This window comes from Aedes albopictus, chromosome 2 (assembly GCF_035046485.1).
Source record: "Aedes albopictus strain Foshan chromosome 2, AalbF5, whole genome shotgun sequence".
Lineage (NCBI taxonomy): Eukaryota > Metazoa > Arthropoda > Insecta > Diptera > Culicidae > Aedes > Aedes albopictus.
In genome coordinates this window covers 282,899,280-282,913,664 of record NC_085137.1, presented here as the reverse complement: position 1 = coordinate 282,913,664, position 14,385 = coordinate 282,899,280, and the positions used below count along the sequence as shown (strand labels likewise).

At 41.8% G+C, this 14,385-nt stretch overlaps 1 protein-coding gene across 3 annotated transcripts in view; it reads right to left on the bottom strand.

The window, feature by feature from the left end:
* LOC109415156 (homeobox protein araucan) overlaps positions 1-14,385 on the bottom strand; it is a 271,454-nt gene that overhangs the window by 15,526 nt on the left and 241,543 nt on the right. For all 3 annotated transcript variants that reach the window (XM_062851959.1, XM_062851960.1, XM_062851961.1), the window contains one exon: positions 12,353-12,672. In XM_062851959.1, coding sequence (XP_062707943.1) covers positions 12,353-12,672 — 320 coding nt within the window. The remainder of the gene's footprint in view (positions 1-12,352; positions 12,673-14,385) is intronic.

Sequence of the window (14,385 nt, the reverse complement as noted above, 5' to 3'; positions counted from 1 at the left end):
TCCAAAGTGGCTTTCATCGAGTGCCGAGTTTTTACCGGCGCGCCGCCCAGGTCGGTCGGTTAGGCTGACAGCCTGGGCGAATGAGCGAGCAGAGTAGCAAAAAATCCTACGTCGGTCGTTCCGTTGTCTCGCATTGATTGACTGAACACTGCAGCAGCGCACTGCTGCAAACGATTGCACTTTCGTTTCGTGTGATTCCATTTTCTCAATTGATTTGATGGATTGATTTCTGTCTGGTTTGATTTGCAGCGCTATGCATAGTTTATCAGGGCTTTCCTGTCTGCTAGCATATTCGTCACCGTCTTCTTCGGAGCTTTAAACATGCACAAGGATATCTGTAGTCTAGTTGTGGCATGCTTGCGCTCGCAATTGAGTCGCGTTTGGTCTCGAACAATTGAAGAAGATTGATTTCGAATCCTGAACATGTGTTTGGTACTGCGCAACAGAGCAGGACAATCACAGACCAACAATCGAGTTGAGGTTTGGTACACGTCAGCCAACAAGAAATGAAGAATAGTTAAGTGAACAGAGTCGGCTCTCCTTTCGGTCAAAACTATTACATACATCAGGCAAAGTAACCTTAGTATTGAAACACACACTCAGCCAAATAAACTTAAGATTTCCATAAGGCACAACTTATGAAACGGCCTTCAAACAATTCATTATGATTCGAATGAATTTCATAAGGTAGCTTTAAGACATAGAATCATCTTACAGCTTGGCTTTTATACCTGTTCAGCAACAAGGTATTTTCACACGTCGGTAGTCGATCCGATAGCCAACTTCGAGCTGTTATATCTCTGGATTCAATAAACCGCAATGAAATTTTGAGCATTTATGACTTATATAATGAACTTTGAAAAACGTTTGACTTAACTTGTACATCTCTGGCGCCACTTCCGCCAAATAGATAGAAACTTTCTAAAATGATATATACATGATATTTTGCATGTGTGGAAAATTAATAATGAATAACAATCACTCCTATTATAGCAATTTTGACGAACTCCGACCCTGATTTAACCCGTAAATTATAGTTTGTCCGAGGCCTGTGGATGAAATTGAAACAGATTCTCTGTCTTCTTTTGACACGTATGAACTATGGTTGTTGTAAAGTGGGCCTACGAAAGATAAGTTATGCTTGTGTTTGGTTAGGCAACTGCCGGTATAGTGAAAGGATTAAGTATTATATCCTTTGTAAATGTATTGTACAACATCAAGGACACAATTTTCTTCAATGCCCTGGTGGAGGTTCGTTCGTTCTGTCTGTGTATGTGACTAACCACCGATGAGGCTGAGAAACCACAAATCATTACGGGATGGTACGAGATGTCCTGCTCCAGTGAGCACACAATAGGATGTGACAGTTTTGTTATAAATTCTCCTACCCCAATACTGCGAAGGGGGCTGCATGCTGCAGATGTCGTAGAAGTAGACCTTAGATGCTCTGCTAGAAACTTGCATGTATCCATCGTTTAGGTGGCGGTTCTACAAGCCTGTTTCCTTTGCTTCCAAAAAGGCCATCATCTCTCATCCCATATAGGTACATACTCACATATGACAATCCACCCTCTTCACCATATTGTCGTAAATGGTAGCGATTGTATGTTAGCCCGGAAGAACATGTTTTGGGAGTGTATGGTCTGGTTGTTCCAGAGCTTTAGTTTCATCAACCTCTGCCTTCCAAACAAAAGTAACAAATTTTTGCGGTTGCTTAGAGTACGTTCCCATGGTCAAATCACGGCATCATTGTCTTTTCTCTGCAAATACTCGTGTAATCAAATTTGGACACCCGAGCGAAAATATGCTCTTCCATTAAATCTAATAAAAATCATCGACCCTGAATAAACTTATTTCAACAATTCGATATGGTGAATTAAATCTAATAACAGTAAACACACGCAGCCTCCCGAGCAGATCCTCTACGGCCGTTCGCCATCCGGACTGCGCGGGGGTTGTTTGGTTCTGAAACTGAGAACCACCACTTAAATGTCTCACCCTCGGTCGTTTGTGCGGTACTTTAGTAGCTGTACCACCCTCGCCGACGACAACCGATCCAAACATCTAACAAACAACGAACGTGAAACGGCCTCGTTATGCTTCAACGCTGGCCAAACGATGACTGTCGGTGTCGGGGAGGACTGCGGGACTCGGGACCGGAGTGGTTTTTGGCAACCCCTGCTGATGTCTAGTTTGCGAACGACTGCGTTGGCCTTTTTCCGGCATGCGGCTTCCCGACCGTTGTCGTCGTCGAGGGTGGGCGAGAAAATGAATTGAGTCTTAATAAGTGATATTATGTGATTTTCATTCAATTGAAAACATAGCACTTTCTCCCCTTTGCGTGCGTTGGTCGTCGGCTTTGCAGCCGAAATTGCTCATTCCGGGTGCATCGCAGTAATTGAGAATAGGCTGAATGGCACAGTTTGGAGGGTGGACATAGAGCTGCACTTTGAAGTTTATTATGGTGATTTTTTTTTTGAGTGAGGAAAAACCTTGCAGATGCGTAGAATTAAGCTATGTGTACCAGTATCCAGCATGACCATGCTGGAGGTGACGGGCTCGATTCCCAGTCGGTCCAGAAACTTTTCGTAAAGGATTTAGGGATTTTTTTTCTTCCTTGGACATAGAGTACCTTCATGCCTGCCAAACGACACGTGCAAAATGGAAGCACTCTATTAAAAACTGAGGTAGTGCTCATAGAGCACAAAACTGCGAAGCAGGCTTTGTCTCAATGGGGATGTTACGCCAAGCAAGGATGGGAACACTCACTTGCAAAGAGTTACACTCACTTGCTATTTTCTCAACTCAGAAGTGTGCAATCAAGAAACGATGTATGAACGACTTTTGCATTGTGGTTTGTCTAGAATAGAGTAGGGGTCGCACACGCATACCGAAGTCGTGAGGGAGCTGCAGAGGCAACTCTGTCACGACTTTTGTATGCGTGTGCGACCCCTACTTTATTTGGCAAAGTTTTAGACAAACCACAATGCAAAAGTCGTTCATACATCGTTTCTTGATTGCACGTTTCCGAGCTGAGAAAATTGCAAGTGAGTGTTCCCATCCCTGCAGAAAAAGGCCCAGTGCATCTGCGAATGAAGGATTTAAGAAATATATTTAAAATTCGGCCTCAACACCTAACGATCAGATGAAACAGTGGTAAATTTTGCATTCATTTTGCTAAATTTAAAATTGCTGTTTTATATATTTACCGCAAAATTAGAACCATGCGTATACATGGGCTGCAAAAAAGTGAGTCGATAAGGAGAGCGTCCAACATAGCTCTGTTCCTCACAAGTTCCTACTTCATGCTTCCATGGGTCAAGCGATGACAAAGACCGCCAGCTAAGAGTTGTGTGCTTAGCTGGTAGTGCAGCCTGGGCACTGTTGTCCTTCTGACTTCGGCTAGATTGAGGAGGTACGACCCGAGCGTCTGTTCACCAAGGAGGTGCGGCTCAAACAGCGTCTGTTCTGGTATCCAGCAGCTGAGTAAGAAACGCTGTGGTAGACCCATCAGCGTAGGGCCGTTTCTTTAACTACAGCATCATCAACGTGCACTGCCTCGCAAACATACGATGATTGCTCGCCACGTGACGTGAAAATTGTTGTCGGCGACAAGAACGCGCGGGTAGGAAGGAAAGAAATAAACAGACTGGTAACCGGGCAAAACAGCCTGCACGCCGTATCGAATGATAACGGCCAACGATGCGTAAACTTTGCAGCCTCTCGTGGGTATGGTAGTCCGAAGCGCCTTCTTCTCTCGCAAAGATGAGCGAGCGTGAGGTGGTCGAGAGTTGGTGGCAGCATTACGATGAGCACCTCAATGGCGACGTTGCAAGTACCGAAGGTAGCGTGGTAACAGATTTACGAGTATGTGCACAGGACGGAAGACTTCCGGCCCCTGACCTCCAAGAGATTGAGGAGGAGGTTGGCCGGTTGAAAAATAACAAAGCCGCTGGGGCAGATCAACTACCAAGCGAGTTACCAAAATACGGCGGTGAAGCACTGGTGAGAGCACTACACTGGGTCATTACCAAATTTTAAGAAGGGGGAAGTAAGCATTACCGGAGGAATGGATGGAAGGTATCGTGTGTCCCATCTACAAAAAGGGCGACAAGTTGGATTGCGAGAACTACCGCGCGATCGCACTACTGTGCGCTGCCTACAAGGTATTCTCTCAACTTTTATACCACAGTCTATCACCGATTGCAAGAGAGTTCGTGGGGCAATATCAAGCTGGATTTATTGGTGAACGCGCTACAGCGGACCAGATGTTCGCCATCCGCCAGGTGTTGCAGAAATGCCGTGAATACAACGTGCCCACACATCACTTGTTCATCGATTTTAAATCGGCGTATGATACAATCGATCGAGAACAGCTATGGCAGACTATGCACGAGTACGGGTTCCCGGATAAACTGAAACGATTGATCAAGGCGACGATGGATCGAGTAATGTGCGTAGTTCGGATATCAGGGACACTCTCAAGTCCCTTCAAATCTCGCCGAGGGTTACGGCAAGGTGATGGCCTTTCGTGTTCAACATTGCACGATTTTCACGAAGTCCGTTGATTTCGCTGATGATATTGATATTACAGCTCGTAAATTTGAGACGATGGCGGAAACGCACATCCGACTAAAGAGTGAAGCCAGATGAATCGGATTAGTCATTAATGTGTCGAAGGCAAAGTACATGATGGCAAAGGGCTCCAGGGAGGAATCACCGCGTCCGCCACCCCGAATTTCTATCGACGATGATGAAATCGAGGCGGTTGAAGAATTCGTGTACTTGGGCTCACTGGTAACCACCGACAACGACACCAGCAGAGATATTTCGAGACACATTGTGGCAGGAAAACGAGCTTACTATGCGCGTAGAAGACCACTGTGCTCTTGGAGCTCTCTAACGGAAGATGTTGCGTACCATCTATGGCGAAGTTCAGATGGAAGACGGAACATGAAGAAGACGAATGAACCATGAGCTTCATCTGCTGCTAAGAAAACTAACCATCGTCCACACCGTGTAATTCGGGATACTGCGGTGGGCAGAATATGTCACCAACTAGCAACTACAAAGTCGTTCATGATATTGAATAGGATGCTAAACTGGAGGCCATATGCGTACATGCTTACATTTAACTGCGTTTAAAATATGTGCATGTCGCCTTCAGTTTAGCATCCTATTCAACATCATAGGTATGCGGTTGTGTTTTGACTGTACAGAATGTCGGATAACAACCCGATGAAAATGGTTCTCGAGAGCAATCAGGGAGTTAGTGAAAAAAACCAATATTACACAACGCGTTTTTCTATAAAAGAGGGTTTAAAGCAAAAGAGAAATGTGTTTATCTGCCAGTATACCTACGAAGTCACGCTTGAAATAATAGTATAAGTTCATTTGCAAAGTTGCATACACTGAGGATACTGCAACTCCGAAAATCATACGAATCAACTATGATTTTTTGCCACAAGACTTTCTTGCGAAAATCATAGTTACGAACTATGATTTTGGATTCAAAGCGCCAACTATTATTGTCATACTGTTACTGTATAAATTTCATAACACTCACGTATGAAAATCATACCGATAACGTATAAAAACTGAAACTATGTCGTATGACTATCATACATATATTTATGAAATATTTTGCACAAATTAGAAAAAATCGCAACCTGCTTTCGAACCAGGGACGTCAAGGTTGGCGAGTGCGTGCTTTACTCATACGCCCATCGACGCTTCGGAAGTTGAAGTGGTTAGAAGCCAATAAAAGTTTTGTTGTTTTTTAGCAATGGTGTTTCATAACACATCTTATGATTTTCTTACGATGCTTCTTATGAGATTTTTCATACGACAAATCTTATGGATTTCGCATTTCAAAGTATGAAAAGCATACGAGAACTATGAAATGATGAAAAAAATAAAAATTACTGATTCATAAGATGTAAACTATGAAAAACATACGAACAGTATCCTCAGTGTATGATTTCCGAACTGCTATCAGCTTCTCTCCCAGCACAGCAAATTTATTTATTCAAATCAATATTTCCTTCGCCATATGAGCACCAATATATCCTCTATCATTCAATTAACGCCTAGTTTGGCCCTAACAAGCTAAGCCACACCAATATGCACGCGGTACAGCAGCCTTTAGGGATGCTTTCCCTTCCTTGTTTGCAAATTTCTTCCCCTGCTGATCCACTGCACAACCTAGCCAGACAGGAGAACTCGAGCCTTGATGACTGTGCGTGATAATATATCCATTATCCGATTAAGTTAAGTGAAAATGCCACTTGTTATTTAGACATTCATGGCCTCGAAGCAGTAGAGCAGCAGCAGCTTCTTGCCGAGCCGAACGCGAGAGGGGGTTTCACCAAAGCTGTAAACCTGATAAAGAGGCTTTCATAAGCCCGCAGGGAATCTGTGCGCATTTACAGTTTCTCCACCCTAGAAAACAAAACTGGCCGGGCGGCGAGCTAAACAGTCAGTCAAGTTTTTCGACTGCAAAACAGGCCCGCCAGAGTGTTATTTTTCAAATACCCACCCCTCTGTCGAAGAGATTCGAGGGAAAACCACTTTGCCACCGAAGGGAAGTGAGTATCCGTGCAATCGGAATGGAAAAACGAACAGATGATACAGATATCCTGATTCCCTCCCATATTCAACACCCATGGATTCGTAGCTCTATTATCACGTTTATATATTTATGCGTTGCCTAATGATTTAATTTCCAGCGTTGCCTCAGAATGGACCATTTTCCGAGCTATTTAAGGCAGCTTCAATGAGTTTTAATTTAGCCTCGTTCTTCTTTCGCTATCCCTGATCAAGAGGACTGGCAAAGTGTCAGGATGAGTGAAACGTTTTGACACCTCAGGGGAGGTATAGTTTTCGCTTTCAATTTGTTAGATTTTCCATCAACTCTCGGGACGATCTCAACCGGCAGAGCGGGATTGACATTTTTGACAGGCAGGTCTCCTTGCTTTGCCATCAGCCATCAGGGGATTAGTCTCGCTATTAGCAGCTGTTTCCTTTAAAATTTCCATGCCGAAGGCGCTTTAAAACCCTCCGAGAGGGTAGGCTCAGTGATGAACGAATATCGAAAGAGAGGACATCAACCGCTTCATCTTCGGTGTCCCCTCAAGTATGGGACATTCATCTCAATTTGAAACTCATCACTAATTAAAATCAGACCGATTTCATCAATTAATTAAATATTCCTGCCAGCCGACCATGGTCCATGGTCCGTTTCCGTGTCAGGATGGGAAAGGCATTCAACCACCACCACTGCCGATCAAACATCAGAATCCATTGAGAAATATGTGTCGACCGCCGCAAATTGTCCTCTTGGATTTTATAATATTCAAATTAAATTAAAGGTTCACACCATGGCTCACACAAAGAATTCGAGATGGAAAAGGGATGTTCGAGAGAGATGACATTTTATTATTGTTCTTCTTTTTTTTTTCAATTTGAGTCAAAAGAGCTCCTCAGAGACATTTACGACATGTAATGTATCCTAAAATGTCTTCTAATATTGTATTCTCTGGGCACAATACTCTTACACAGGAAAAAAATGTTAGAATATTCAACTTACTAAGTTTCACCTAAAGTTTAAAATTGCATTCAGTTTTTTTTTTTTTTTTTTGACAAGAAGATTAGATAAATTCATGTTTTGCGTAAGTTCTACATCTTCTATTGATACTTACAGATGTCTTGTGTGCATTTATTTTTGGGTGAACAAATTAGGTAATAAAATTGATGGTTACTGGATGCTTGATATTCTGAAGGCTTTTTATAACTATTTCAACTCAGTTTACATTTATACAAAAACTGAGTACTGAGCTAGTTCGAAATTCTTTGAAAGGAGGTGGGGACATTTGACATAAAAATATTTCGCATAATGGACGTTTGGCATAATGAGAAACACAGGGAATAGACAAAATGATCGAAACAGGCAAAATTTTCAGTTTTCGAAAAAAATAGTCGAATTGCTATAATTTTTTGAAAAGTGCATCAAACGTAGCTGTTCTCTGAATTCAATGAACTGAATGCAATGAAATTTTGACCGTTAATGACTTATATCATGAGCTTTTAAAAAGTTTAACTTAACTTAGAATTATTAATAAGAAAAAAAAAGTTACAGCGGTTTTAATTATTTTATGATATTTCAGTAAATTGGTCTAATTTTATTATGTTTCCCATTACATTTTCTATTTATTCTCGGTTATTTTTGTTACTTCCTTTCAAAACATGTTCATATTGAAGTCAAATCCATCTCGAATTTTAAAGGGATGTTGATAGTTTTGGTTAATTTGATGCAATATCAAAAACATAATCTAAACATTATAATTTTCTTCCGTATGAACAATTTTAGGTTATGTCAAAAGTTTTTCAAAACAAATCAAAATTTCATTGCATTTGGTTTATTGAATCCGGAGATATAATAGTTCAAAGTTGGCTAACGGATAATTATGACTTTTTCTAGTATCTTTCAAACTTCATGTAGAATGGCCCGATCTTTCCCAAAATTGGACCATTTATTCACAACTAATTGATCAACTTACAGTTTAATTTAGGTTTGGATTTTTTATGCACTTTTCAAAAAGTAAAAAGCGATATGAACATTTGTCAAGAAGTGAAAATTTTGCCTGTCTCGATCATTTTGTCTATCCCCTGTATGAATATTCGTTCTGCCTAACTGAATTCATCGTTTTCTATTATATATTCGATTCTATATTTATACTTGAGCATTTCACACACAAAGTTCAATGAACCTGTTGTTTGTGTATTTTTTTTTAATAAAATTTAAACATGTTGACCATTGGACAAGCTGACTTAAATCTGGTTAACCTAAGTTCACCATGTTGTCTGCTAAACAGAAAAATAAATGTAAATAACGTAAGTCTCCAATACTTTAACTGTTTCAAATAATTCAAATCTTCAGCATAAGGATTAAAGCTTCAATTCAAATGGAAAGGTTTTTTTTTTTTCATTTCACTGAAGCATGAACTGTCGCAAAATGCAATTTTTAAAATCGAACATTTTTTATCACGCTCTGATTGAATAAATTGCAAAATGCGTGGTAATCCCAACAGCTTGGCAACCTTCCGCTTCCCAAAGTCGAAAAATCGATAACAAATCAATCTTCCCGTAAACGAGAATAAGATTACATCGGACCACTTTATCTTCATCAAAATAAAGTTCCTCGAACCCTCGGACTCAGCAAGCCATGTGAGCTCATATGGTAACCAGCCGTCCTGCTTGGCCGACCGACCAAACCGGAAGGAAACGTGTGAAGATGCGACCTACTAGGATGAGACTCGACCCTTTTCCCCCACATCAGACAGACAAACAAAAAAAAACCCTCGACTCGCATTCACTTGTTCACACATGGACGAGGCCACAAAACGGGACCGGAAAAAGCAGGCAAAGCGGTTCCAGAGACGACGCGAAAGAATAATGACCCACCCCCGCGTTCTGAGCCGCACTTGAAAACACAAGGATTCTCAGGGTGTCCTTGCGCTTATTCGCACCGAAAGCGAAAGTGATAAAGTCGATATATTAAGTGAGACGTCGGCTGTCCTCGTGTCAGATTGATATTGTTGTTGTAGACTGTACTTCTGAATTGTTGCCGCCGCATGGCATACACACAGCCTCCTTAGATTGAGTGAAATATTTTCGTTGGAAGAAGGCAACCGAAGGACCGATGAGACATTGAGACAGTAACGTGACAGCTCAGTCTTTCGAAAATCTTTTGGCACTATGACGTCACTTTGAGAAAGTCTGCATTCGGAGTTTCTTGCTGAAAGCACAACATGGTTGTGTGTATGTGACTTCGAGAATGCTCAGAGGTATTGGGGGAATGAAATAGAGCTGTCTGAATAAAACATTCTATGTAAAGCATTCCTGTATGTACATTCAAATGCTGCCGAATCACATCCTAAGGGTTTGTTACATTTGACTAAATTATGCAGAGAGGTGAGGTGTATTTACATTTACGTAGATTCGCTTTGTTTTAAAGTGTTTAAGGGCTGTTCATAAACCACGTAGGCATTTAGGGAGGGGTGTGTGTGGTGTGCTGTCTGACCATACAAAAAAAATGCTCGCTCCATACAAATTTTCAAGTTGTTGTATGGAGGGAGAGAAATATGCGGAGACACATGATGAATTTACTTTTCTAATAAGCTAATCCGCGCAGAAGTGCTAATGAATTTGTCAATAAATAATTATCAGAAGACTGTTGAATCGGTTTTAAATACTAACGGACTTGAATAATACAAAAAGTTTACATTTTATTTTTCCTTTTCTTGACCTGAGTACAGGTATAAATTTATTTTATGTGTGTTGAAGACACGGGGACAATTGCTTACTACAGTTTGAACAACATCTATGCGTCGACAAATGATAAATCTGTCGATATGAAGGATTCGTTTCATGAATCTTTCAACAAAACTAAGAGATTCTACCCTAAGCATGACGGTCACGTTGCTATTGGGGACGCCAAAGCTCAGTAAGGTAGATAGAACGTTTCCGCACTACCATTTGGTAAGACAGACGAGCCCTCACTTTTCAGTTACTTTGAAGCTACATTGCAATTCAGCACTTCTAATAGATGAATGAGAAATTAGATCCCCAATGGCGCTATATCCAATACATTAATTAAATTGATTTCAAATCTTAGATGTATTTATTCATTATTTGTATGTTATGAGGAATGTTTTGTTTTGGTCGTATTTTTTTTTTGTAATTTCTCATCGTAATAGGCTGATTCACCTCACGCAAATCTGCCAGGAAAAGGCCTACTCTCCCACACCAATTTAGCGGTGCTGTAATGGTTTATTACAGCACTGATTTGCGTTGCGTAATGAACCATTACAGCACTGTGTTCAGTTTTAAATAACTTCTTGATGCTTTCGCTTTGTGGATGTAGGTTTGAAAAATTGGGACAATTGAACAGTATAAACTTCTTTTATCATGGCTATGAACATCAGTGTGTCAGTTTTGATGAAAAAGTTTTGTTAAAAACTATCCTCAAGTGGTAATTTATGAAATAGCAAAAAGCGTTGTACGCAACTCGGTGCAGAACTTAGTTTTTACAGCACTCGTCGTATTTATCCAACTCGGCAAGCCTCATTGGATAAGTATACGACTCGTGCTGCGTCATTCTGCACCTTGTTGCTTAAACTACTAATTTGACACTTCTAGTACCGGTACCAACGCTGTTAGGACGTGGCAAACTAAAATTAATCACACGAACCGAGGACCATTTGAGAATCAAAACTAATCATTGTCAATAAGATTCAGGGCTTTTCTTTGCCTGCCATTGCATGAATTTGTATATTGTGAGGCATTGTACAATGATACTCTATGACCAGGGAGTCGAGAAAATTTTCCCGACTGGAACGTGAATTGAACCCACCGTCTCTGGATTGGCGATCCATAGCCTTAACCACTAGGCTAACTGGAGACCCCACGGCCCTAAAAATCGGCCCTATGTACCGCAGCAGAGACAGTTGGTAGTCTCATTTTCGGCCATCTTAGAATCCCCACTCCCCTCGTAGACTATTACCCATATAAAATAAAAAAAAAAGTTTTGACAGTTGGCTAGACACCGTCCCACTCCTTTAGGGTCTACGTAGTTTATTAGCAAGGGCCCGTCAGCAGGCTCAAAGAAGAAACATTGTCCCCACTAGATGAATCAATCAGTGGCTTTTAGTTTCCGAAGACGCTCAGTTACACGGCAATGAAGTACACTGCAATAAATTGTACATATTGGGATTAGAAACGTATGCTTCCAGCAACGGTCGTAAATTATTCCTCCACGTCAAGCGACGAACCACAGCCAGCAGTAATGGGAAACAGGATCCGTGACTTATGTATAAGTGTGCACTCCTATCCGCAAAGTAAACACAACGGAACGGAACGAATCGGCGGCGTACGGCCAGCAGGGGGTGAGACTCTGACTGTATGATGTTTGATCTCGGTGCAAGGAAAAGTCAGAAGGGATCACCCGACGAGATGATGTCGATGATAAGGATGCTCATGATTATTGCAATCATTTCACGGCTTTGTGCCATTGATACAATTAAGCGGGAAGGAAAAGTGTGCCTCCGACCCAAGGCCACATTCGAAAGAGAACGAACTGAATAGATGGAAGGAAGGAAATGTCGTTATAAGAAGAAATGTAAACATAGGAAAGCCCGGCGAATGGCGAGGGTGGATGGAAAGGTTTTCCCGTGAGAAAATAGTAACTTTTGCGATAGATCAAGTGGAGAAGAAAAATTGGTTTGGTGGTTTGTGGCCGTTTTCACGGTTGGATACCTTCTCGTGTATAATAATCTTGGGAAAGGGTTCTTACCTTTGTGATCACGACTCTTGTCCGGATCCATGTCGTCTTTATCCTTCTCGTCGTCTGACACCATCGCATCATCATCGTCGTCCGTCTTATTCTTGGGCTCCCACGTCATCTTGTTCTCCTTTTTCAGCCGCCGCCGGGCATTGGCAAACCAGGTGGACACCTGTGTCAGTGTCATCTTGGTAATGATGGCTAGCATAATTTTCTCGCCCTTGGTCGGGTACGGGTTCTTTTTGTGCTCGTTGAGCCACGCCTTCAGCGTTGCGGTTGACTCGCGGGTTGCATTCTTTCTGCGGGCCGCTAAATCATAACCAGCGCCATATCTGGACAAGATAAAGTAGAAGAAGAGGACATGAGAAGTGTAAATATCATTAAAATGACAAATTGTTGCTGTTCACTAAGAGGTTGCTTTTGTATAGGTAGTAAAGCTCTAAGGCGCAACGCTGAATAAATGCTTTATATTCCTCTCACTGTGCTTTTTTTGAATATTCATTGTAATAAATCATAAGAGTAATATGTCTCTTCTCCGCTTGTAGCCCAAAAGGCGAGCCTTTACAGATCGTCCCAACACGGAGCGCAACTTTCGGGAGTTGGCGCGACACAGAGAGACCCCATAAATAACAACAACAATAATTATTTATTTGTTTGCTCTCCTCGCGACGGGCACTGTTTTGCCTCTCTAAATATACACGAGCGCTTTTTCCAACCCGGAATGAAATATCACCAGAACTGAGTAATTTATTCTATTTGAAATATTTCTTTTAGGTCAACTCGTGACTAATAAATTCATCATCATTTAACAAATGATTACAATATTTCTCTCTCCTCCATTTCTCTCCACCGGCATTGGAAACTACTGAGCAGCTATAGAAACGATAATCTCCACTGCCGAAGGCAACTGGACGGACGTGGTTGTACCTCTTCCTTCGCTGGATCGTAGTGACCTATGAAACCCGCTTTGCTCTAGTTCGACGAAAAATATGCATAAATCTAGTAGCCACAGAAGATCTTGGAGATCATAATTTGTTTGAGGGGATCTCCTATAATCTATCCTACACCGAGTATTGAGTGTGTCCAAAGAATGTGGAAGACAAATGAAGCAATCTTCTTGCAGGCTGAAGCCCGGTAGCTGGATTTGAAGCATGTGATTTGAAAGTGAAAATTTGCTCTTTCAATGGCTGGACTCGGACCACCATGGGAGATTTTGCCTTTTTTGTGCGCGCTCGGATTTCGTGCTGCGCTTCTCGTTCAAGCGCTGGGCATTATATTTGTATGATTAACCAAATGAGTATCAATTCATGACTAAATACAGATGTTATCTCGATTGTATTCATGAAATCTGGGCAGCTACTGTGGCTGCTGTCTCTGTTCTCGGATGCGGGGGTCTCCGTCGTATTCGTAGGCTTGCTTCACTGTAGCCCCCAATCAGAGATAAGGACAAACTCTTTAAGAAAGTGCTCGCCCCGGCAGGACTCTTCTTTCACGTCTTTCTGCGCGCACGCTCGCTGACGCCACACAGCTCGAAGACGAACGACGAGCACGACAACCGTCAGGTCTACCCACCACGGAGCCAGCCAGCCAGTCAGCCGGCTACCGTATCGGATGGCATCGGGTTCGTAATTCGTGTGTCGATTATACACAAAAAGCAGATTAATAACAATAATGAGCCTCAATTAATTAGGCCCCTTGCATTGGAGCTCTGTTTTGGAACGCGGGCGGCATAGTCCTTGCTGTACGGCCTTGCGATGAATCAAGATCAATCGTCAAGACAGATCATGAAGACTGATTCGGGAAGCGCTCACGTGCTACTACATTTCGCGTGGCGCAAGTAAATGCCTTTTCATATTTTCAAGAAAGTAATATTTTTCCTTAGTTGTGGGGCTGTAAAGCTAAACAGAACGATAGATAGCATTCACTTTGACACTTAAATTGAATTACCAACTCTGAAACATCACCCAGTTGATTGAATTAAATACTAAACATGGAAACCATAATGACAGCTGCGGCAGTTCCTTCAGAGGCATAATGATGTCCTT